A 25,215-nucleotide genomic window follows, 5' to 3' on the forward strand; every position below is an offset into this window, starting at 1 on the left:
TGGGAGTAGTGGACTTGGAAGAACCAGCAGCAAATCAGAAAAGCTTCAGGACCAGAAAACTGGAGTTTACAATCACAAGGACCAGCCTGTTGATTATCACCAAACCAGAAGCAATCACAATGGCAGCTCCACTTCTATTCCCTGCAATCATATATTATCCCAAGTTCCATTTGGTGACCCAGCCAGCAATATATGTGGAATTTCCCTTGTACCATTCAAGTCACCTACACAAGCTGAAAATAATAAGTGGTCATTCACTCAAGTTGCAAAAATCAAGAATTGCCCACATTGCTTCCACTTCCAATGCATTCATAAGTGGATGGTCAAGAACTTGCAAAAAAGCTGCCCATTTTGTCGCCAAACATATCCTAATCATTAAGGCCCAGAGTAGCCACAAATGTTCTCTAAAACAAAGACAACTCCCTCTTGATTGATTTCCTTTATCTGATGATAATCATAGTCTTGCTTGCAAAAGAACCATATAATATTGTTTCTATCTAATCCTTACATCTCACTTTTCCTATTACGCTAGCTACAAGAAAAAATAAACCCCGGGCTGCAGTAAGTTATCGCCTCCACATCTGCCACAATGTATTAATCAGAATCAGAGCAGGGTGTTGTAGCAGCTGCCTGATACAATGAACGTCGCCGTCAGCGCGTCAAAGAATGCCACATGAGCGTGGATTTGTTAATTTCAAGGGCCATTAATTGGGAATTACCGATCATTGAGCCTACTTTCTCAGACAGCCATGGATGTATAAGCATGCACTAATAATTCAAAGCCAAAGAAAGATAGACACGAAAAAAAACAAATGGAGTAGCAGTGAGAAGTGTGGAAGCAGTGTTCTTTGCGTGAGAAGAGTCGAGTGGTAACAACGATGGTAATATGGATCTGCGGCTTGGCACAACGGACAGGGTGGGGAAGTCGGGTGCAATCGAAATGAGGAGGGGGTTGCTTGCAAGATGCGTAAGTTTGACTATATTTCATCTACTTTGGACCGCAGAATCTAGAAGGAACCGGGCAGAAAAGCAAGGAAAACAGGTCAGACTGCGAGCGGACTGAAGCAAGCCGAGAAGAAGAGAAAGGGAAGGAGATAGAGGAGAGACGGACCTGGAAAGCGGGTGTGATCCAAGCGCCGCAGCTGCACTGCGAGCCCGCCCAATCGAACGATCCGAGTTTGGCGGCGCAGTGGGACCCCGGACAGAGGAGTTTGCCATGCAAGTGACCAGCCTGGAGGGTGTTTCCCATCCAACTGAGGGGCTCAACGAAGTAGGGGGAGCAGTCTGTGGAAGTGGAGAGGGGGGGAGAATGGAGGTTGAGGTGGAGGGCGGCGGGGGACTCGCGGCTGGTGGCCGACGACGTCGGGGGCGACGGCGAGGATGTGCCGGAATCTTCGTCCGAGCCGGTTGCCCCCGGCTCAGCCGGGTTTCGGAGGCCGTTGGGCGGGACAGCGATGCGCAGACTACTGAGGCCTGCCAGCGGACGGGAAGGAGGGTCGGTGGCGGGCGGCTTGCGGTCCGGAGAGAGCTGGTCGAGCCGGAACTGGGCCATGTCCTGCCGTTGGGGCGCGAAGGCCTGCTGGCCCTTTCCGGGAGAGTGGAACAGGATGTGGTCCCGCCCAGCAAGCTCGCGTCGACACATCTTGCAGCGCAGTCTGCGCCCTTGGATCACCACTTGACCCTTCCCCAGCTTCTCGACCACCGGCTGCGTCTCCGAGACCCGCGCCTTCGTCAAGCCGCCGGAACTCGCGCTCGATTCGCTCTTCTTCGTCAATCGCCGCCGCGCTGGAGGCTGTGCAAGCGACATAGACATAGGCTGGCTCGCTATACTCGCGGCCGTCAGCAGACTCGGCGTGTTCAGCTTCGTCTCCACTGAACTCGTCTTCAGCGCCGTCATCGCTAGGCTCGTGCCCTCGGCCGGCGACGGGGCGGGTGAGGGGTAGTAGGCCAGGATCAGTTCTATAGGTTTGTCAATGCGGTCAAAAATCGGGCACCAAATGCGTCAGTCGTCTTCCGCCTCTCTTTGCTGAACAGATCTCTATGCGACATACTTTGGGCTCCAGCTCCGTCTGATCCATCATTGGTCGCAAAATAAGTTTGGATTAGAACTTTCACTCAGCAGCAGTATTCGAAAGGGGCTGGATCTGGATCGGCTCACCTTTCATTTCGTCGGCCACGAAGCTCATGAGGAACCGGCGCTGCTCCTGATACTTTTGATGCAGGAAAAGCAATACAGAAAATGTCAGAAGATAAAAGACGACGAGGACGTGAAACATGTTCCGAAACATCAGACGGGAAGAAAAAAAAAAGTCACTTTGACAGGGTTCCATTCGCAGTCGCAACGTTCATACATTTCGAGCTGGTGGAAGAAGAAATCGTTCGGTTGGACTTGTGGTCTCTTGGATGCTATGAAGCCAACCGCTTCTGTGGACCGCGGCCGAAAAAAGGGAGTTGATGTATGTCAAGCATGCAAGTAGTTTTAAATAGATACACATACCATCGGTGGTTAATCGGTAGGCTTTCATCAAGTACGCAGCCAACAGGGTGGTGCTGCGACTGACGCCCTATTGCATGAACGAATGTGCACATTCCAAGCGTGAGAGCTGCTCTCTCGCGTCTACACAAGTATGTATCGCCCAAAACTCCTCTCAACTCACAGCAACACAGTGGATCAGTACGCCATATCCGTTGGGGTCATCCAGACGGGCTTGGATCCAGCTAGCGACGGTATCGAACCATTCTGTGCCAACAGGATATCAGCGGCTTGACCAAAAAATAGGGAAAAAGAAAGGGTGCGATTTACCGCATATATTTGTACGTTCGGTGTCGTCGAGGGGTACGGAGAGATGGTTGAAGCCGGGATGGTGGGGGTACGAGTGTTTGATGACGGAGACGACGTTTCTGATTTGGGAGTCCTTCAAGGCCTGGAGGGACTGGGCAGCGGTGAGGTCGCCGATGAAGAGTCTGGGCAGGACCTGTTGCATACGCTCCTCGGGCGGATTAAGCCTGTCGGTATCATGATGGGTGGATGGCACCGCTGGTGAGGGGAATGCTGGGGTGGTGGTAGTGGTGGTGGCCATTGATCGAGCAAAGGGTTTGTGGGGGGATCGCTTTGCGCAGATGTATGCGGGGATAAATGTGCGTGGTCAACTGGGGCCGGGTGGATGCAGACAGCTGAGCCCAGGGCCTGGCTATGTAGTGCCCAGACGGGCGGTTAGTGGCTTGTTTGTGGATAGTTAGCAGCTGAGGAAATACCTCAGAACAGCTCGCTTCGTGTCTCCAGGCAACGACGATCGAACGCGGGAATGGCCTGGCGCCGGAGAGATGGCTCCGTCCGTGATCCAGGAGATGGGCGTCGCGGTACATAGGCCCATCCGTCATTGCTGGGTACATAATAAATATGTATCACCTTACATACCCAAACTTACCCGACTGCAACTCCCAAGGTTGTCGGGGCGGTGCAAGGCATGCATCATAGTTTTTGGAGGACCCGGGCATGGGTGACAATAATTCGAGCCATCAGTCCAACCAAAATCTGCTCGTCTTCTTCGGGCTCTTCTTCTCTGGTCTTTCATCAACGTCTAGACTCTCAAGTCGAACGTGCACTGTGTACTTAGTTTTTCTGTTGATGATGGGCATGTAAAATCGGCTTCTTTTCTAGACTGTTGTGATTGTTTCTGATTAAATGCCTCAAATCGTGAACCCTCCCATGACGATGCCAAACACCACCTAAAGCTTTTCACCGCAAACAAAACCTTTGACTGCAATGTGTAATGTCGATTTGACAAAAGTAAAGTAAAAAACCCGTTGAAAACAGGCAAGTCGTGGCCCTAAATAGTGAGAGAACCATGAACCTCGATGGCCAAGGGACCAAAGAAGTAAGTGGGGGCACTACTCCCGTTCAGTCGGGCATCGGGTTTACACAAAGAGTGATAGTACTGCATGTATGTCTAGCATCAAACCGCCCTCGGAAAAAAAAGAGTGTAAAACAACAAAAGAAAGCACACATCCGGGATACACCGAGGGGTCCCTCACCAAGGCTACGATTGCTTGGCACGGAAACAGGGCCAGCAAAGACGGCCCAAAGAAGAAGAGCTCACACAGGAAAGAGAGAGAGAGAGATGGATGGGCTCTGAATCGATTGGAAAGATGCGGGACAGAGGAACATAAAAGAGGAAGATCATCGGGTATGTTTGATAGCATGTACAAAGCGGCATTAAACGCAAATATCGAGTGTGCGACGACGACGATGATCCCAGAACCCCTCGACACATAGACAAACACAAGTTGAGAAGAAGGGATGGGGAGGGTTATTTCAAGAGCGAGAGCGGGAGGATATTGCCGGCCTTACCGGGCCCGCGTTTCTTGCCCGCGCCGGCGCGAGGCGCAGATTTCTTGACCGGGCTGAGTTCCGGGGGGAGCCCGAGCATGTTGTTCTGTCCAACACCGCCCACAAGGAGAAAGCACAGAGTGAAAGAGGTGAGTGGGTGGATCGGGCTCTGATCGGCCCGCAGAAGACGACGCACCTCTTCGCCCCGATGGCTGGCCCAGGCCAACGCCGGCTTCTTGGAATGGAAGATCTTGCGCCTGCAATCGAAGCCCGCCGATCAGCCCACGCCCGTCCCCACAACACGCGAGCTGGGACCTACTTTTTCTTGTTGAGAGTTTCTTGCAACGCGCGCTGCTCGTCGTCGTCATCGTCGTCCCCAGGACCGTCAGCCACACGCGCGCCGGGGCCCTCGTCAGCCTCTTCGTCGTCGTCGTCGGCAGCGGCGCCGCTCTTGCGTTTCGTGCCCTTCCCACCGACAACCCGACCCGCATCGACCTCGCGGCCCTGATCTTCCCCCTCCCGCGCGTCGGGATCGGGGGCGACATGCGGCGGCGGCGCACTCTTTGCGCCCTTGGCCTTAGCCTTCGTCTTCTTCTTCTCTGCGCCCTTCGTCTTCTTCTTGGCGGCCGGCTCAGGGCTGTCCGGGGCGGCCGGCTTGGCGGTCTTGGCGGTCTTCTTTTTGCCGGGCGCGGGTGAGGGCGAGGGCGGGGTGAGGATGGAGCCGGATGGGGACGGCGAGCGGGGCGGCGGAGCGGGCACTGCTGGGCGTCTGCCTTTCTTCGGCCCGGGCGCGGCCGACTCGACCTCCTCTTCTTCCTCGCCCGCTCGGGACGCATCCTCCTCCTCCTCATTGTCGTTCTCCTCCTGGTCCGCAATAGCCAGAATCGCAGAGTCGCCGTGATCCCCATCCTCCTCCTCCTCATTGGTAGTAACGATCAGATCCGACTCGTCGGCCGGATCTTTCTCACCTGGGGGTTCCGCCGCCCGGGCCTTTGTGGTCGGTTTCCGTCGTCCACGAGGAACGGCGACGACGGGCTTCTTTGCTCCACGGGGTTTGGCCACCACAGCCGCGTGCTCATTACTCTCCTCCTCCTCCACTTCTTCATTGGTATCCTCGTCATTGTTCTTGCGCACAGCGGCTTTGGCTGTCTTTTTGGCGGCCTTGCCTCTCGCCGGTCTAGACTTCTTCGCCGGCTGCTCGTCGACGTTCTTCTCCACACTCGGCTCCCGACGATCAGTGGCTACAGGAGAGCCGACATCCTCGGGCTCTGAACTGGGTTGTTTGGCTTTCTCCTTGCCAGCCCTTTTCTTCGGCGACGTGTGAGCAGGTTGTTCGGGAGCTTCTACTTCTGGCTGTCCGACGACCTCTTCCTCCGGTGCTTGGATGACTGGGGTCGCACTCTTAGAAGATGGTCCAACCCCAGTATCACGCGTAGTCGAGGCGGTCTTGGCGCCCTTTGCTTGGCGGCTCCGGCTGAGCTTTTTGGCGACCGCGCCGATGGAGACCCAGGAATCGGAAGTAATCAGCCTGGCCGGATTGTCCACATCCTCATCCCCGTCTCGCTCTTCCTCCCCCTCCTCCTGCTCCTCTGGCGGATTCTTCTCACCCGCTTTCTCCCGTCCACGTTTTGTCACGGGCCGCGATGGCTGGGAAACAGCGCTGAGATGGGCATTCAAGGTGATGATTTCCTGCTCTTTCTCGGCCAACGTCGAACGTGCTGCCAGGAGATCTTGTAATAGCATTCGCTGGTTGCTCTCTTCACCCCTACGCCATCCACCCAACCCAACAAACACTTGAATTAATCTTCCTCTGGGTAGGGAAAAGGACGAGTGCTTACTTGTGGAGTTGGGACAAGGTCTTATTGAGGTCGGCTGTCTGATCCGACAAGCTCCTCACGCGACATTCGGCCAACTCGAGCTCTCTGGTGAGTTTATCCTTGAGCGCGGACTCGGAGATCAGCTGAGCCTGGAAGTTTTTAGACTGATCGGCGATTTCCCGGAGCTGTTCCTCGAGACGTTCGGCGCGGTTCTCGGCCTTGACGATCTGATACTTGAGCGTGTTGATCTCAAAGTTGGGCTCGAGCTGTGACTGGCGAAGCTCCTGCTCGTACCGGCCCTGAAGCTCCTCCTTCTCCCGCCGTTCGATCTCGATTAGCGACTCAAAGTTCTGGCCGATCTGCGCCCATTCTGTATTGGTGATCCGAAGCTGCTGGAGCTCGGCGTGTAAGGCCTGGTACTGGGAGACGGCATGCTGTTGATGCTCGTTGATGATGTCTGCTAATTGGCAAGCTTGCTGGTCTTTGATTGCAAGCTGGTTTTCTAACTGCTTGAGTTCCAATGCTTTCAGCCGTAATTCCAATTCGTGAGCTTTTGAGGCACTTTCCATCGACCTGATCCGTTCTTCGAGTTTCAGTCGCCCGATCTCTTCCTCTCTACTTCCGTCCCATTCGTCATTCCAAGCCTTGTCCGACTCTTGGACTTGTCGTACCAACTCTGACATATCTCGTTCGTCCTCTAGTATCTTGACGAGCTCCTCCAACTCTTCAATTCTGTGTTCCATGAACTGGAGGTTAGAAGTCAGACTGGTCGCGTTGGATTCTCGGCTGGTATCATAATCGGCCGCAAATGATTTTCGGGATGTAAACGTCTTGTGCCCTGTAAGTTCAGCTTGAGTCGTAACTACTACTGGTGCAGTGAACTTGGGTTGCTCGATGGGCATGGTAAGTTTAACAGCTTCATTGTGTCGACTTTTTCTGCGCGAGGTCTGTTTGGGTGCAGCTTGAGGGGGTAGTGGTGGGGGCTGAGATGATTTGTTTTTGAAGATCGGGAGTTCGATTGGCAGAGGAGTGAGTGCGGGAGGATGGGTAGTCTGAGTGAGGGTTGATGTCTGAGTGGATGGGATGGCTTGATTTTGAAGGGTCTTAGCGGGAGTAGATTTTGGGATGTTACTGGTTTGATGAGTTGGCGGATCTTCGGTTGGTTCGACAGGATGTTCTTCTTGGCCATCTTCATTTTCATCAGCGTGATTTTCATCTCCTTCGCCCTCTTCTTGACGCTCCTCCTCTTCTTCTTCTTGAGGTTCCTCTTCTGCTTCTCGTTCAGGCTCCTCTTCTTCTCGTTCAGGCTCCTCTTGTCGCTCGTCTCCTCCTGTTTGATCTTCTTCTACATAAACATACAAACAGTCACGTCAATAGGTTGATTCCGATGTGTTTTTGAGTGGGATGGACTGACGCTGGTTTGATTGAGCTGGTGCTGGTTGGTTTTTGATGATCCTGGGTGTTTTAGGTTGTCGGGTGAGGATGGGTATTGATGATGGTTGTTGTTGTGGGCTTCTGACCAGTTTTGGTTTCTTCTTGAATGGGTCTAGTTCTTGTAGGCTCGTTCGTTTTGGGATCGACCGCGGTGGCTTGAGCTGTTCTGGTGGTGGTGATGGTGCGATTGAGTTGAGTAGGCTGTCGAGTTCTTGTTCTTGTTCTGGTGGTGGTGGTGGTGTTGGTGACTTGGTTTTCGTGGGTGGTGTTCTCATCAGGCCCATCGTCGCATCAGGTTTGGGTCGAAGTTGTCTTGCCCCTTTAATATTTTCACAGCACGAAGCATTGTACAGCAGCAGCAGGCGGGGGGACGAAGGGGGGCACGGGGGAATCACAGCGGGTACTCAACATGGACACAGCAAACCACGCAGCCACCATCCAAGACAGCACACGATGGACAACACCAACCAAGGTAAAAACAACCGATCAGCAGATTCCATCCAGAAACTGACATCTGATCCGCATTGTCTATCCAGTCGACTTCATCCTCGACATCCTCGAAGACCAGAAGCGAAGGAAGAAGCGGAGGATCGAGCTGATCAAGGACGAGTTCGACGAAAACCTGAACGAACAAGCCCTCATCGACGAACTCATCAACATGCCCGGCTTCGAAGCATTCAACCAACGGCCCCCACCCCCAGCCACAGAGAAAGGAGCGCCCGGCGAGAGCGGAGAAGCAGAACCGCCGACCAGCAACAGGCGACGGCGGCCATCCCAATCATCCCCCTCCCTCGACACCGCCTCCTCCGCCAGCAAACGCAAGGGCAAGAAGCCAAACGTCAAGCGCGACCATCTCGGCGCACACCAGAAGCTCATCGACGACTTCTTCAGATTCGACCCCACCCATCATCACACCAACCCATCCCGCCAGGACCGGGAAGAGGAGCAAGCGGAGGATGCCCGGTTTTGCGCACAGTTCAAGCTGTCCAAGCGGCTCTTCAGACGCATCCACAGCGACCTCATCAAGCACGACCTGCACTTCACCCAACGAAAAGCGAGTCCACCGTCCAGCAGAGCTCAGACCACAATATTACACATGCTGACCTCATTCTTCCCCCGGGGGGTGTGCTGCAGGATGCGCTGGGCAATCTGGGCCATTCGAGCTACCAGAAGGTGCTCGTGGCCGTCCGCCAGCTGAGCCACGGCATCGGGAAGCCCGAGGCGATCCTGGACTGCTACATCCGGATGGCCGAGAGCACGGCGCTCGAGAGTCTGCTGCGGTTCTGCACGAGCCTGGGCGAGCTGTATGGCGGGCGATATCTGCGTTCGGCGACGGCGGCCGAGGCGGAGCGGGCGAGTGTGCACAACCAGCGGCGCGGGTTCCCGGCGGGCTTGCAGGGGTATCTGGGCTGGCGGGCGTGGGAATGGACGCACTGTCCGACCGGCTGGAGCGGCCGGTTCAAGGCCGCGTCTCCAACCACCGAAGCGATGGCCGCGGGCAGGAAGAAGATGCCCCCGACGATCCTCCTCGAGGGCCTCGTCGACTTCCGCGGCTGGTTCTGGGCCGCCTACGTCGCCACCCCCGGCGCCTGCAAAGACCTCGACCTCTTCGCGCCCCTCCCGCCCATCTATGCCCCCGTCTTCGCCCCGCCAACGCTCGACAACGGCCGGCCGGCCTTCTTCCTCGCCCACCCCATCTACCCCGCCCGGCCCCCCCTCTGTCCGCCCCCCTCTTCTGCCGCGGGGCTTCCTCCTCCTCCCCAGGAGGTGCCCGCCGAGCTCCGGAGACGGCTCCAGGACGAGTTCGATCGCGCCGTCGACAGCCTCGAGAACCGCTTCAGAATCATCCATCTGCCCTGCCGCCTCTGGTCCTCCAACTCCATGATCGTCCTCATCAAGGCCGCCCTCATCCTCCACAACATGATCATCGACGACCAGCCACAACCGGACCCGCCCTCTCCTCCTCCTCCGCCGCCTCTTTCGACAGCCGCAACCTCCGATATCCAAGTTCATCCTTCCTCCTCCGCTTCCATTCCTGCAGCTCCTTCGACTCTCCCCTCTCATCATCAACACCCCACTATCCCGCCCCATGTATTTGCTAAACTCAACTATCGCTACCAGCTCTTCAATCCTTCAAGCTCCTTGATCCCTCCCCAATGACTCCCCTCACTTTTTTATATCGGTCAATCTGTTGTTGTCTTTACTACTTTTGGCCATTGATATCAGCTTATAATACAAGTACACAGGCGGGTACAGAACGGGGGACAAGCAGCCAGGCACTCAGAGAGGCCGGTGTGGAGCTGGTCAGGAGAGGATATTGAGGTTGAATTCGTTGAGGATTTCCTGCTGTTTGAGCTTGAACCAGAGCTGGGACTCGGAGGAGTTGAACTGAGACATGATCTTGATCTGGTTGGTCTCCTTTTCGAGCCGGTTGAACTCGGCCAGGAGCTGGTTCTTTGTGGTGATGGCCTGGAGCAGGTCGGCGATCAGCCGGAGCCGCTTGTCGTTCAGCGCCATCAGCCCGTCCTTCTCCTGTACACCGGCGGCGGCGACGGCGGGGACGGCGGAAGACGAGGCGGCGGGGCGGGGAGGCGAGGCGGCGGGGGGCGGGATGAGCTTGGGGGCTTTCGCGGGCGGCGGGGCGGAGAGGGATGTGGGGATGTCTGAGGGCAGTGTGTTGTTGGTGGTGCTGGTGTTGTTGGTGTCGGGGGTAGAAGGATGTTCGGGCAGCCGGTGGTTGTCGGCGGAGGCGGAGGGGATGGCGGAGAGGAGCTGAGGATGGAGCGGCAGGCCGGGGTCGTTGGCGGGGGCGGGCGGCTCGTCGGGGATGAGCTTGCGCTTGAGCGGGACCATGCGGGGTCTCGCGAGATGGTCGGACCATTCCTGGCGGTGGCGGAGGATGGCCCAGCAGGAGTAATGGGCGAAGTTGTGGTCGGTGCGCAGCTTGTACTGCTTGAGGGCCTCGACCATCAGCTCGTCGGCGGTGGCGGCGGGGCCGAGGCGGGCCTCCTGCTCCTCGTAGGACTCGCCGAACTGGCTGATGCTCTGGTGCAGCTTGGCCCATCTATCCACGAACAGGTCAGTGGATGCGCCCTCCCGGCGGAGAGATGAGGGGGCGGCCTACCTCTGCTGGATCGAGCGCGGCGGCCGGCGGGATGCGGGGGAGGCGCGCAGGAACTCGTCGGCGACCCTGGTCCAGAAGGTGTCCTGGGCGCGCTGCTCGGCGTTGGCGGACGGGTTTTCCTGGGAGACTTTGAGCCAGGCCCGCGAGAGCTGCTCGTCCTCCTCGGGCTGCCACTTCTTCCCCCGCCCGAGGTGAGTCTGTTGGTGCTGCTGCTGTTGCTGTTGCTGTTGGTGGAGGTCTTCGGCTGAGATGAGGAGGGGGGTGTGTTTGAGGAGTCGCTCTGCCTCGATGACTGCGGGGTCGACCTCGACTGGGCCTACTCCGCGCTCCGGCGGGGGCTGGCTGGCTTCGATGTCTTCTCGCATCTTCGCTTGTCGCTTTCCGGCCGCCGTTCCAGCAGACAGCTTCCCTACGCTCGAGCAATCGGGGGGAATTATGTAGTCGTTGTGCGGGAGTAGAGGGTGGTGGTGAATGTGGTGCTGCTGATGGGCGGCAGTGACATCCCCAGCCCAGAAACCCCAGGATACTGTCACAGGACTGTCACAGGACTGTCGCAGGACTGTCACACGCCACCCAACACAACACCCACCCAAGCCAAACCCATCATCCACCTGCCCACCCCCCTCCCCCTCAGACGAAATACGAAATGGCTAGCACGAACCCAGCCAAGAACCCCAAGCTGCCCTCCACAGAGCCCACCAAGCCATCAAACACCCAGCAACAGGACACGCTCGGAGAGGACGACGAGTTCGAAGACTTCCCAGTCGAGAGTCAGTCGCCCAGCCTATTTATCCCCCCCCCCCCCCCCACTCTGTCGCTGAATTGGCACTATCCACAGACTGGACGGCCGCCGAATCCGACATCTCCACCCTCGCCATCCCGGCCAGCCATGCCAAACAGGCCACCGCCGAGGGCGCGCCCAAGAAGGCGACCATGGACGACCTCTGGGAGGACAACTGGGACGACGACGTGATCGAGAGCGACTTCGCCCACCAGCTGAGGTGAGCCGCCCTCCCACTCAGACGATCAGATATAAGAGACACTCATCATCCCCCCGCTTCCGAAATGTGTCTAGGGCCGAGCTCGAGAAAACTAAGGCTAATGGCGCCGGTCCTGCGCCCATGCAAACTTGATGCCTGTTCTCCTCCTGAGCCCTCTCGCTAAAAGAAAAAGAAAGAAAATGTTGTAATGCTCCCGCCCCTGTAACGGCCCATCCAGCACATTTGCTGAGGCCCTCAAGATATCTCTTGCGCTCAAGACCATCTTGCGTCTCTTGTTCGAACTTGCGCCCATTAGTCCTCCTGGCCACTCCAGTGACTGCTTTATGGTTGCCCAGCAAACTGACATGGATGGCCCAAATGGGTGCTGTTTACAGACGCACCAGTGGGGGTGGGGTCTCCTGAGTGGAGTTGGGGTGGAGATGCTCTATACTCCAATCCGCGGCTACACCCTGACCCACCACTGGTTTCCGAGAGTCGGAGGAGAGAGAGAGAGAGAGATGACGAGCAGTCCACGACTCGACGGTACGCACGCCCATGCCCACCCCGAAAGACAGACACGCTGACCAGAGAAGAACTGCTCTTACAGTCAAGCCGCTCCTGCCCTCGCCGCCCACACCCACGACCACGACCACGACCACGCCGACGGGGACGGCGGCGGCGGGAGAGAGGACGAGTGGGAAGGGCCGGCGAGGATGCACGCACCAGCCAGCGCGGCTATGGCCCGACGAGCCCGACGCGGCGGTCTTCAAGAGCCTGGCCATCCTCCTCAAGTCGCTCGCCTCGCCCGGCCCGGAGGGCCCGAGCCTGGCCGGCTTCTGTCTGCGCTGCCGCCAGGCCACCGCCCCCCGGGTCGCCTGTCTGGGGTGCGCCGGCGTGTTCTGTCTCCTGCCGGAGCCCGACCACAACGGCGCCTCAGCCCCGTGCTTCCAGCGCGCCCACCAGCCCGCCAAGCCGCCCAAATGTCTCCTCGGTCCGTCCTCTCCCTGCGGTCCTCCCACACCCCATGCCTGAATCGCTCACCGGTCCTCTCCGCAACAGGCTTGGACCTCGTCTGCAGAGAGCTTATCTGTATGGTCTGTGGCGCCATCGTCTTCCCGGACGACCTCGAGCTCAAGATCCTCGCCAGTCCGTCCTCCTCCTCCTCCTCCTCGATCGTCTTGCCCATACACACGTCCTGATTGTATCTGTTTGAGTGGGAGTAGGAAGACTGTTTCCAGCGGTCAAGCGCTCGCAGGCTCCGGGATGTTTGGCGCGGACGACGAGCGCGATCTTTGGTGAGTCGCCCACCCGTCTCGGAAGCCGCATGGACGAGATCTGAGCGGCGGGAGGGCACGGGGATCCAGGTCCGCGAGGGTTCCGCAACCTCGGAAACAGCTGCTACATGAACGTCGTCCTCCAGATCCTCCTCCGGATCCCCGAGCTCCAAGCCTACTTCCTAACCGACCACCACAACCGGCTCAAGCATCGGACGACAACCGGCGAAGAGGTCTGGTGTTGCGCCTGCGAACTCATCGACATCTTGCAGCTCCACCATCTCTCCGCCGCTCCCTCCGAGAACACCGTCAGTCCCGTCGGCTTCTTGTTTGCACTGTGGACGAACTCCGAGGACGGCGATCAGTTCGCGGGCTATCGGCAGTCGGACGCGCACGAATGCCTGCTCGCTTGTACACATCCTGCCCCATTTTTCTCCCCCAGGTCAGGAGAAGCGAGGCTGAAGTTTTTTTGTTTGTGAATGTGGGGGCGAGTGTAGGTCTGAACCAGCTGCACACGGCCACCCAGGTGCCCCTCAGCCAGCCGGTGCCGTCGATCGGCGCAAGCACGACGCCGACGTCCAGCGATCCTTCGTCCGTGCGCTGTCAATGCCCGATCGACCTTCTGTTCCGGTGCGAGTTGACGAGCCTGGTCTGGTGCGGCAACTGCGGCCAGACGAGCCACAAGGTCGACCCGATCCTCGACCTGTCGCTCGAGATCGGCCACTTCGACCTTGCCCACACCCTCCGGCTCGAGGACTGCCTCCATAGGTCTCTCTCTCTCTCTCTCTCTCTTTCTTGTTTATCGAGCCAAGGCGAGCGTTGGAAAGCTACTGATCGACGGACTCCCGCCCCAGCTTCACCAAAAATGAGCGCCTCAAAGACCTCTGTTACACCTGCAACCACTGTCTCCAAACGTCGCCGGAGACGACAAAGTCGCTGTCGATATCCCGGCTGCCCCACATCCTGTGCATCCAGCTCAAAGTCCGTCCCTTTCTCTTTTTTTGGGGGGGTGAGCAGTGGGGGGAGGTGGTTGATGGTGAGAGATGTTTGTAGAGGTTCGAGCATCAGCGCTCCTCGGCTGCATCCAAGATCGACCGCTTCGTCAAGTTCCCGCTGCTCCTGGACATGCAGCCCTTCTCGTCCTCCTCCTCGAGCCATAGCCCTGCATCCGACCCCGCCGACCACCCCTAGTCCGTCCCTCTGCCCCCTGCTCCCTTATCCTAGCCGCGCCCGGCCCGCCGAATGCTGATCCCATCCTCCCCCTCTGGGCGCGCTTAGCTTTTACCAGCTCACTGGGATCGTCCGTGCTCTTCCCTGTCTCCCCACACATCCTGCTGAGCGTATGTTGCGTGAAAGAAGATACGACACTAAAGCTCTATGTGTCTGTGGAATGGTATTGTGTAGGTCCGACATCAAGGAAACGTGTCCTCAGGACACTACCAAGCGATCGTGTACCAAGACGACCAAGTGGGTCCCCCCTCTCTCCCCGTCCCACCCTCTCACATGATTTATAACCTCTGACGCTTTCTTGTGGGGACGGGGGTGAAAGTACTTCTGCTTCAATGACGAAAACGTGTCCGTTCTGAGGCTGGATGAGGTGCTCAAAATCGAGGCTTATCTCCTGGTGTACACGTTCATCGGCGCGGCGTAGCTTCCTCCTCTCCTCGCTCGGGGATTATCGCCATGTCCTCTTCGTCTCTCTATTCTCTACTCAAGCAATCTGGTCCCACTTGCTTCATACCTGGCATCGACAAAAGAAAATGAATGAAGGATCTCTTCTTGGACTGCCGTCTGCAAAGTTGTATTGGATGGTGGGCGGTGGGAGGATTGGCGGACTTCCAGGGGCGATCAGGGAGCCTCCCCGACGCGATCAAGAGTCCCCAAGCCCAGATTTCCGTGCCAAAATCTGGACTTTTAATGGGTCGATATTAGCTTGTGTGAGGGTCCCAGAAACGGGGTGCCATCGAACTTAACTAAGTCCCTCTCTCGCCTGAGGCTTTGCCGGAGGGCTCTCTTGCCTGAGGCTTTGCCGGAGGGACTTATGACTAATCAGGGATTCTTGCATGAGAGATATTTTCGTTTTGGTGGTGATTTCCTTTGAACCACCAGAACTCGTTTCTGACCATTGTAAACCTTCTAAGATTTTGGTGGATGGTACACCTGCATCTGCCCCTCCTTCTCATATAATTTTAGACTCCCTTGCCTCAATCTTCATCCCTCTTTTATTTTTTGAAAAGTCTCATTTTTGAGTAAATTGACCGGATCACACAGAAAAGGTCCGAGCGCGCTCAGCCAAAGCGCTGTACTTTTATTGAATTATTCTTTTCTCAATTATGGTGTTCAAAGTTGGTTTGCATAATTTTATGCATGCATAAATCATAAAATCATAAAATCTTTTTTGCAGGGGATATGACTGTCTGATTATGTAATACAAAATTTCTTCACCAAAATATTTTTATGATTTTATGATTTATGCATGCATAAAATTATGCAAACCAACTTTGAACACCATAAATCAAATGTTTAAAAACTTTGAGTTAAGAAATAGACATCTGAAAAATGTGTAAAATATAAGAAAAAGCATGCAATGTATAAAAAGTTGGTCTTGTGAATGATGGTTGAGAATTACATGAGATATGGCGGATGTAACAAAATGAGGGCTGAAATATCTGGTTCTCTCACGCGAGAATTCCTGATAAGTCATAAATCCCTCCGGCAAAGCCTCAGGCAAGAGAGGGACTTTAGTTAAGTTCGGGGTGCCATGGTATGTGATTTCCCAACAATCCCAGATCAGGAAGATGGTGAAGAAGATGACTGGCATGCACGGGTGGGCAAGAGAAAGAGTGGGAACATGTAAGCTTGGAGGGCGTGCTAAGCTGCCAGCAACAGTAACATCCTGATCATTGATCATTTTGCTAAAAAAACAATCTTGAGTCCTGGCCTGTTTTACTTACGCTACTGGTAACATAACATTTTATCTGTTAGTTAATTGAATGAAGCGGGGAAAATTGCCCTCTCTTGTTAACTTATTTTCTGATTTCTGCCCTTCTGCACAGGCAGATATTTTGAAGGATGTCAGTCAATGGTCCAATATCATGTTGCACATCTGTTACTGTTAACAGTAACATCAATACTGTCACAATTAAACATGAGGATAGGAATAGCAAGCGCTACACTACACAGATAATGGGGGTTATCTTATCAGATCATAATTAACCACTGTTGCTGTGACCCCAAGAAGTTCATGAGGACAGGCTGATGGGGGCACAATGACCCTCTCTTTTGACTTTAAGAAAAAGAAGAAAAAAATCTCCTTGGCCAACTTGCATCAACAGCCCCTGCAGTTATGGTGTTCAAAGTTGGATTGCATAATTTTATGCATGCACAAGGGGAAGCCCCCAAATTTGGGGTTACAGGGGGTGTTAAAGTCATAGGGGTTTGTCAATCACAGGAGGTGAAAGGTAAAAGGGTAATGTGACAGCTCAAAGGAAACAGATTAGATTTTTCAAAACTTTGATGTTGCAATTCCTGGGTGACTATCTAAATAACAGGCATTCAGTCAAAGGAAAGAAAATTTGAAATGAAAACTTGGTAAGAAACCAAAATTAGTGCAAACTGGTGAAATAAATTCAAGTTTTTTGAAGAAGACACAAAAGTTGTGCTGGAAAGACAATTGTTGGGGAAATATTGATGAGGTAATTAATTCATAAACTCTGAACATGAGAAAGAAATTCCTTGTAAAAAATGTTTTTAAGTTTCATATGAAGCCTGGCCAATTTCAGGCTGAGGAATCACTACATTTGTAGTTTGGCTTGACTTGCTTCTTGAAAGTGCAACATAGAGCTGACAATGACTAAAAACAGGTTCATGAAGCACAATACCAACATTTCCAATTCTTTGACCTTGAGATTTATTAATTTTCAGGGAGAAAGCCAGATTGACAGGAAATTGCTTTCAAATGAGCTTGAAAGGCAGTCCAGACTTGTCTGGGTCAGATATGAAAGGAATGTGAGGGATAGCCACAGAATCATTAACTCTGTTACCTGATATGACTCTTGTGTGAATCACATTTGGACCCAAGTTTTCCACAATCAACCTGGTTCCATTAAAAATTCCCATTGTCCAATCAAGGTTGCTGAGCATTATTATTGACACTCCACGTTTTAGTTGAATAATATGAGGTGGGAACCCTGAGATGTTCAACCCTTTGATATACTCTTGCAAATATAGGTTTTGGGGATCATCTTCCACAGAATCAAAGCTTGTGTAAGTTCTCCCCTGAGATGGAATGGATTCTAGAATTCTAGAGTTGATTTGTTTTAAAGAAATATTCTTGCAGTCTTATGAGATGATTCAAATTTTGCTCCTGAGAACCCTCATGAATGACCATAGAAGCAGGTGGGTTGATTTTGTTGTTTGATTGAGTGATAACTTCACATCTCCAATGGATAAGAGAAACTGCTGAAATTGAGGATCACATGCTGCACACATGTTGTCTGGAAGTTGGATGATATTTTGTTGAAAGTATCTCCAGCAGTAAGAGTTGACAATGCTTGCATCAAAAATCTAGGGACATGTTCCCTTCCGCACCACTGGTAAAACCTGACGTAAATAACCTCCAAGTACAATTACCTTGCCACCAAAGGGTTGATCTGAATCCATCAAGTCTTGGAGTAATATGTCTCAGTGTTTCCCAATTCAAGGGCATGTCTATGTGTCATTGGGGCTTCATCCCAAATGATAAGCTTTGATTGCCTCAACACATCAGCCTTTTGAGAATGTTTTGTGATTGAAGAAACTGAATTTTGCAGAAGCTTTGGAGGAATCCCAAAATTCAACTGAGCAGTCCTGCCATATGGCATGTTCATAGCTACAATTCCTGTGGGTTCAGAGAGAATAAAAATTAAGATGGTATGACTGGGAAAATGAGACCTCACCACTTCTTGCACCTGTGATAGCAACTCTTTGGGTTGATCTGACATTTTCCAGTAAGCAGTTGTATCAGAAAGTCTTTCCAGATCCCCCTGGACCATCATTAAAGGAGCAAGCAGGTTGTTCTGAATAGCATGCATTGATGATCTGATCAAAGCCTGATCTCTGCTGATTGTTCAAATGATTTGCATTGTCAATATGAGATATCCACATGTTGAAGACCATTTTGTAAAAGGATTGGATTGATTACTTCAATCATCTGATTTGTCATGAGTGCATCATCTTGAAATCCCTGATGGATCTCCAGTCTTCAGTCATGTAATGGGAGGAAGAATTTCCTAAACACAGAGGGTATTAAGGTTGAAATTTTGCTATAAGTATGCCAAATGACTTTTGCAAATAAGATGGCATCATTTTTTCATTTGCTTCAGCCATTGTGGCTTCCAAATAATGATCATTTTCCAACAGACCCCGGGCCAAAGCAGCTGAACAAAAACTGTTAATTTGTCTCTGAAATGTACAAAGATCATCAAAAGAGGTTGCACCAGTGACATGATTGAGTAGTAGCTGCCATCTTTCTGCATCAGAAGGATAAACTGCATAAATTCTATCAATTAAAAAACCCCTCTGCCTTGGCTTCCATTCTTTGCTTGTGGGGTGCCATGTATAGTCCTGGATGTCAAAAAAAAATATGGAGAGATAAGTTGCAGATAGTTTGAAAGAGAAAATCCTCCAGCATGCTTCTGGAGCTGCTACCCATCAATAATCTCTGAATCTATTCACCCCATCAATATTTTCTTCAACATCCAAGGCTGATTTATCATAATATTTGTACAGGTATTTGACTGCACAAATTTCTACATTGATGTGACAGTGAAATTTGGCTGATAAGTATGAATTGGAGGGCATGACCCAGCAGTTGTCAATGATAAAGTGGTTATTTCCTCTTGTGATTGTTAGTTCATTGTAAATTCTCCTATACAACTGGTAAGAATTTTCATTCATTAGAATTTCAGGGGAGTTGACTTTGGGATTGTTGTTGTGGGTGTTGTTGAAATTGCATTTGATTTGGTGTTCTTGCATAATGTTTGGGAAAATGAAAATCTGGATTAGAAACCCCCCTTGAAAATTTTTGTGATGGAATGGGAAAATGAAAATCAGGGTTATAAAACCTTCTTGAAGTGTGTTGTGATGGTATGTATTCTCTTAAAGTGGCTGGTCTGATGATTACCAAAGTGGCTGTTCTAATGAATACCAAAGTGGCTGGTCTGTTGATTACCAAAGTGGCGGGTCTGTTGAATGCCAAAGTTGTTGTCCAAAATTTATCCTGTACTGGTAGTTTTGTGTACATGAAGATTATCTAGATCATTACAAATATGGGAAATCTTGTTAAACCACTTCTTTGTATAGCAGTCTCATTTTTTTTATTGTGAAAAGAAAGTGAAGGGGAAGAAGATTCTGCAAAATAATGTTGTGTTTCTCTGAATCTAGCTTGCTGTTCTGCAGCATAAGCTCTTCTCAATTGTTCATTGGATTGTTGCATTTTTGCAATGAAAAAAAGCAAAGGATTATTAATCAGAACGGGGAAGTTAATTGAGGTGTGATGAGGAGGATAGTAGTGGGTGGTGTCTGACGAGTGGATTGGTTGGGGGGAACTAAAAGCAGATTGTGTTGATTGTGTTGTTTATATAATGTGTTATGTTGAAGGTTCAGATGGGTACAATCAGCCATTTTCAAGGTTATAGATGTGTAACCAAGTCCAATGAAGCTGATTGCCTCAACAGACTTGGTTGTTGGTGTGAAGCCAAGTCTGATGAAGCAGAATTGTTGTGGAAGTGGTTATCAATGATATTGAAGACAATTACCGGTGTGGATATCTGTCCAAGCAATCTGCACATCCCTAAGGGAACACTGAACCGAGTCAAAGCAAGTCCGTTGAACGGAGTCCAGGGATGGAGTATAAATTTATGGGGTCCTTCCAGCAGACTTGGAGTTGTCCACTCAGTCTTGATGGCCGCAGTCCTCCAGAGAGCGCGAGTATGCCTTGCTGAGGAGGTGTGAAGCGGCTCCAACTTCCTTCACCCAATGGCTGGTATACACCCAACAATCTGCTTGAACAGACTGGGTTATAGATGTCTCACCCTGTCTGTTCAAGCAAAATTAAAATCAATGCCGGCGTTACATGCATACCAACGCCGGCGTTACTTGCATAGACAGATTTTGTATGGGTTTGTTTGGCCCCCAGACCCTATATCTTGAGTTATATGTAAATAATGAGGATCAATAAGACCCCTTTGTATGGCAGCCTTGTTTTGTGCATTTTGAAAAGAAAATGAAAGGGAAGAAAATGCTGCAACAGATCATTTCCTTTTTCTGAATGTACTTTGCCTTTATGCTGCATAAGCTCTTCACAAATGTTCAATGGATTTTTGCATTTTTGCAATGAAAAATGAAAAGATTTGAGAATCAGAATAGGGAATTTAATTGAGGTGTGAATTGATGAGTGGGACAGTATACTCATCAAAGTGGGTGGTGTCTGATGGCCAGTTGTTGGAGTGTATGTAGCCAAGCCTGATAAAGCAGACTGCTTCAACAGACTCAGTTGTTGGTGTGCAGCTGAGTCTGATGAAGCAGATTTGTAACGGAAGTGGTTATCAATGTGTTCACTTTTACCGGTGACACATCTGGAAGCGAGTCCGTTCAAGCATCTGGTGCTGAACGGAGTCTCTTACAGACATGCAGTACGGATGGGTTGAATGGATTCTGTTAAACTTACAGGCACGCCATACAAAGTTGTGGGTGTGCCGCGTCGCCATTCCGTTCCAGAAGACTGGCACACATATTCCAGAGACACAGAGCTGGCTGCTGGGACTTGAGCGAGTCCGTTCAAGCAGTCTGATTTGAACTGAAATGGTGACGTCTCACCCAAAGCTGCTTGAACGGACTCCTTAATACAAAAAGAGCATTGACGCCGGCGTTACATGCATACCAACGTTGGGCCGCTACACTACACTACGCTACAGGGCCACTTAGCGTTAGCGTAGCGTCAAAAAGCGCCCGCCCATTTTTGAGTAGCGTTAGCGCGCTGTTAGCGCCGCTATGCTGCGCTACGTTTCAGCGGCGCTAACAGGGCGCCAATTTTTTGTTAGTGTTAGCGCGCCGCTACAGTCACTACGCTGCGCTACAGCGCTTTTAGCGGAAAAAAGGCCTTTTTTTCCAGCTAAAAGCACTGTGGCGCACCGTAGCGCGCGCTCTTTTGCGCCCTGCGTGTGTAGCGTTAGCGCAATTGCGCGCATCTGCGCTAACGCTACGCTAACAGCTAAATTAGCTGTGCACCCTTTGCGCGTAGCATTAGCGCAGAAAGGCGCAATTCCGCTAACGCTACGCTAAAATGTAGCGGAATTCCGCTACGCTACGCCACGCTAACGCTACGGTTAGCGTAGCTTGCCCACCGTTGTGCATACCAACGCCGGAGTTACTTGCATGACATAAACTTGTACAGGATATTGACGCCGGCGTTACTCGCATGACAGATAACTGTACAGGTTTGTTTGGCCCCCAGAGGCTATTCCTTTAGTTATATGTAGACTAGAGTCCAAGGCGGCTTCGCCGCTGCAGGGAACTAATACAATTCCCAAAAATCTAGCATTAACTCACCCCAACTCCCCTTACTTACCTTCACAATATTTGCAACTTGACGCCCTCTCACACCTCCAGAAGCCCTGATCAAATTGGATCTGCAAAAATAATTCTCTCTAGAGTTTGAAGTGGCTTTGCCGCTGCAGGGTACCAAGGGAGTATTTTTTCACCCTTGACAGGCTGCCTGCCATGGGTGATAATAGTTACATGCAGATCAAATTGCTGGATTTCTAAGTAGTGGTTGATTTAACAGATCTGATTTTAGCTTTCTCTCACAGAATGCCACAAGCACTACAACCCCAGATTTTCTCTCAAGCTACAGATGAATGAGTGTAGGACCCGGGCAATCCTCTGCTGAACTGGCTCATGTAACCAGTCATACAACTTTTTTTTCCAAAACAATGCTCATGAATAACTGCAATTTGGTAGCAATTTTGGATTTTCTTTTTGAACTGACACACTCATGTAGTTGTTCAGAGCTGGCAGTGGTAGCAAAATTGCTTGAGGTCATGAGAAAGATGTACTAAGCAGTCCAAAAATAGTTGCAAAAATAGCACATGGCTGAAAATAAAACATTTCATGGTGAGGGTGAAGATTACATTTGTCAACAGTGCAAGAGCTACGCTACAGAAAGCGGCAGCGTAGCAAAAGCGTAGCGGTTTTAGCCTCGCTTCGCTAAGCTTTTTGTAGCGGACTTGGCGCTTCGCTATTCGCTACATTTCTTAAGGGTAAAAAATTAAAGAAAATAGCGCGCTTTTTTTAGCGCAGAGTAGCGGCAATTCGCTACGCTTCTCGCTATAGTAGCGGAAAAAACGCTACTGTAGTGATTTTGCTGCGCTACCATAGCACCATTCAAACATCAATACTGCACATCATAAAATGATGGAGGATTGATGTTTGTGTACTATTTGTGGCATTTTCCACCAAAAGGCAGAGATGCCCGCTACGCTTTTGGCACAAAAGCGACCCGGTTCGCTACGCTTTTGGCGCTAAAAAGCGCTATTAGCGCCAAAAAGCGTCAATTTTTCCGCTGCGCTATACTGTAGCGAAGCGGCAAAAAAAAGCGCTTCGCTACGCGCAGGCCAAAACTGCAGTAGCGGTTCTGGCGCTTCGCTACCGCTCAAAGTAGCGATTTTCCGCTAGCGCTAACGCTATTCTGGATCCAGAGTAGCGTGTTTCCGCTTCGCTACGCAAAAGCGCCGCTTTTTGTAGCGAAGCGTAGCTCTTGCAGTGTTGCATTTATGAACATACTCATTTAAATGCTATTGGATTTTTTTTTCCAGCACAAACCCCAAGTTTTGCCCGCAACAGAAGTGCATTTTTGCCCATATTTACATGACCTGGTTCAATAGAGGTGTGCTGTGGTCCTATGAACCTGAATCTTACCAAGCCAGTTTGTGTTAATATGGTGTTGAGCAGTAGCAGATTAGCTTACTCTGGGATTAGCGCTAATCCAGGCCCTCAACTGCATTTGCGGGCGAAATAGATGACTAAGTATCTTGTATGCACCTCCAGCTTATGTAAGCTGTTTTTGGCGCATACTTTTGTGGGGAGGAGTGTCTGCATTATGGATGCTCTAAGTCCCTCAAAGAGGCTTGTTAAGCCTACCCCCCAGGGGCCAAAGTCTTGAGGGATTTTTTAGTTTACAACTGGGTAGAAAGATGAAGATTTTAAGTGATCACCTGGTGTGGATTAGCAACCTGATATAGCAACTCCCTTGGAGATGCTCTAAGGTCAAACTCTTCAAGTCACTTAACTACAGCTGAACATGCTGCCTAGCCAGGGCACTTGTACAGTTGAGATATGAAACTGATACCTTGATCAGCAGACCATCAAATGGAATCAATCTGCAAGAACTGTTGTCAATAGGTAAGAAATATAATCTTATCATGTTTAGGTAGATGACATTCTAGTTTGACCTGCTGTTGTGAAATAGGCCAGAAGAACAAAATATCAGTCAGGCATTATGTAAGAGGAGTGCCATGTCAATGAATTTGGTTCTGTGGCCACACCCTTCAGTCTCACCATGTTTAAACTGCTTTTTTGTTTTGTTTGTTGCTGATAATTATGAATATAATAAAGCATAATTAAAAAGGAAAGTGTCGGGAAAGACATGGTATTCTAGGTTAATTTACTGCAGTGAAAAAAGCAAACAAAAAGAAATATCATTCAGGCAATCTCGGCGAATTCAGTATTTGGTCAAGCCTCCCTTATGTCTTGTTACACTTCAGCAAAGGGGGTGTTGTTTACAATCATGCGCCTTGATGGTCTGGAAAAGGCCCGCGCCAAACACGCCAGAGGCCGGATTTCCCGGCTGAGCATCGGTCGCATATGGTTACTCTTGACTTGCCGGCGGAGCGACCGGCAGTTGAGCACCTTGAGGCCCGGGCTGAGCGCCGAAAAGGGCACCCAGGGCCACCAGCGATGAGTGGCCTTCTGAGATCCGAGACGCTGCCCTTCTGGCCAGGGATGTAGTGGAGGACGTTGAAGAAGTGTGAGTGGGCAGCTTCCAGGCCACGGCCCTTGGAGCACTTCCTCCCGAGTGACGGCTTGCGACAGAAGCTAGGTGCTTGTGCTCGAGTTCAAAGTTGAGTCGTGGCCTTCCTGGCTGCCCGAGCCGGCCAATGGGGGACTCTTCAACAAGCCCGGCGTGACGCTAGAAGGCACCTATGGGAATTGCTTGCCGATTTTGGCCTGCTTCTCGGCCAATGAGACCTAATTGGCAGGTCAAAGATTAGGAACGGTGCTGCAAGTAAGGTTGAGATCAGGCCTGTCAGATGCCAGGACAGAGCTGGAGAGGCAAGAGGCAGTGAGACTCACGTTGAGGCGGGCATCTTTCTTCGGCCGGCTGTTCGTTGGAGAGGATGGAGCACTGGTGTAGCCGAGATTAGGCTATATACTACCGAGGCCTTTGCGCGAGCGGGTGTCACCAACACAGCTTTGGGTTTCAACGGATACCTCTGGGGGTGGAGTTGAGAGGGAGAGCAGTCGTCCTCACCTGACTTGGAGGCACAGGCCCATGGCAGAGCCGGGTGGGTGAGCTAAGCGGAGTCCCGCTGTCCAAAGAGCGTGGGCTTTGTCGGGAGGAGCTGGGCTGCATCCAAGCACGCGAACGGCAATGGTTACGCTAGGAGGCGGAGAATTGGGTGTTTTGATTGGCTGCGAGGGCGGTAAGCCAGCTGGGTGTCTGGAGGCAGCCGCGTGAAACTGGCTGATAATTTGGGGCAACGGAGCCATTGGGGAAGCGCCCAACTTTTGGTCCATGTTCATCGTCTCTTCATCACACGCATGTGGCTGGTGGCAGGTGTGCTACAAGGCGACGGTTGGGAGACCCGTGGTTGATATGGCCATGTCGATCATGCCGCAAGGGGTTTGTCAAATTTCAAGATGGCGCGGTGAGGTGGACATGTGCGGTGGCGGAAAAGCAAGGGGTGGTCAGCATATCAACAGGCCGTGGCTGCGGCAACAATGAGCACGACAATACATAGCAGAAAGAAAACGTACCATGGGTGAATTGTATTGACTGGAGGCTATTTAAAGTGAGTGAGGTTGGGGTGCTTGTCCCCCCAGGGGATCCGGTTTTGTCCTACCCCCTCCATGGAGCGCGCTAATCATTTGATTAGGCCCCCCTTGAAATTCAATTTGACCGGCCCACTTTTGCTTGTTGCTGTGGCACAAGCTGGAG

At 51.8% G+C, this 25,215-nt stretch overlaps 6 protein-coding genes across 6 annotated transcripts; 3 read left to right on the plus strand and 3 right to left on the minus strand.

Annotated features, from left to right (window-relative positions):
• Positions 1 to 977: 977 nt before the first annotated feature.
• On the minus strand, positions 978 to 3,080 carry PtA15_15A309 (uncharacterized protein; the record flags this gene model as incomplete). Its single annotated transcript, XM_053163502.1, has 8 exons — positions 978 to 1,007; positions 1,112 to 1,959; positions 2,052 to 2,069; positions 2,159 to 2,210; positions 2,315 to 2,424; positions 2,498 to 2,564; positions 2,658 to 2,740; positions 2,804 to 3,080. 8 exons carry the CDS (start codon positions 3,078 to 3,080, stop codon positions 978 to 980), a joined length of 1,485 nt encoding a protein of 494 aa, XP_053027471.1.
• Positions 3,081 to 4,310: 1,230 nt separating this feature from the next.
• PtA15_15A310 (uncharacterized protein) lies at positions 4,311 to 7,865 on the minus strand (the record flags this gene model as incomplete). Its single annotated transcript, XM_053163504.1, has 5 exons — positions 4,311 to 4,436; positions 4,527 to 4,587; positions 4,650 to 6,095; positions 6,169 to 7,492; positions 7,562 to 7,865. The coding sequence occupies 5 exons, from the start codon at positions 7,863 to 7,865 to the stop codon at positions 4,311 to 4,313; spliced, it is 3,261 nt and encodes a 1,086-aa protein (XP_053027472.1).
• A 169-nt stretch (positions 7,866 to 8,034) lies between these two features.
• Positions 8,035 to 9,741, plus strand: PtA15_15A311 (uncharacterized protein; the record flags this gene model as incomplete). Its single annotated transcript, XM_053163505.1, has 3 exons — positions 8,035 to 8,053; positions 8,118 to 8,635; positions 8,716 to 9,741. 3 exons carry the CDS (start codon positions 8,035 to 8,037, stop codon positions 9,739 to 9,741), a joined length of 1,563 nt encoding a protein of 520 aa, XP_053027473.1.
• Positions 9,742 to 9,885: 144 nt separating this feature from the next.
• PtA15_15A312 (uncharacterized protein) lies at positions 9,886 to 11,070 on the minus strand (the record flags this gene model as incomplete). Its single annotated transcript, XM_053163506.1, has 3 exons — positions 9,886 to 10,113; positions 10,432 to 10,645; positions 10,706 to 11,070. The coding sequence occupies 3 exons, from the start codon at positions 11,068 to 11,070 to the stop codon at positions 9,886 to 9,888; spliced, it is 807 nt and encodes a 268-aa protein (XP_053027474.1).
• Positions 11,071 to 11,351: 281 nt separating this feature from the next.
• Positions 11,352 to 11,838, plus strand: PtA15_15A313 (uncharacterized protein; the record flags this gene model as incomplete). Its single annotated transcript, XM_053163507.1, has 3 exons — positions 11,352 to 11,475; positions 11,544 to 11,706; positions 11,781 to 11,838. 3 exons carry the CDS (start codon positions 11,352 to 11,354, stop codon positions 11,836 to 11,838), a joined length of 345 nt encoding a protein of 114 aa, XP_053027475.1.
• Positions 11,839 to 14,084: 2,246 nt separating this feature from the next.
• On the plus strand, positions 14,085 to 14,610 carry PtA15_15A314 (uncharacterized protein; the record flags this gene model as incomplete). The annotated part of the gene is made up of 4 exons (XM_053163508.1): positions 14,085 to 14,149; positions 14,238 to 14,259; positions 14,364 to 14,426; positions 14,509 to 14,610. 4 exons carry the CDS (start codon positions 14,085 to 14,087, stop codon positions 14,608 to 14,610), a joined length of 252 nt encoding a protein of 83 aa, XP_053027476.1.
• Between the last annotated feature and the right edge of the window lie 10,605 nt (positions 14,611 to 25,215).

Source organism: Puccinia triticina, chromosome 15A (genome assembly GCF_026914185.1).
Source record: "Puccinia triticina chromosome 15A, complete sequence".
Lineage (NCBI taxonomy): Eukaryota > Fungi > Basidiomycota > Pucciniomycetes > Pucciniales > Pucciniaceae > Puccinia > Puccinia triticina.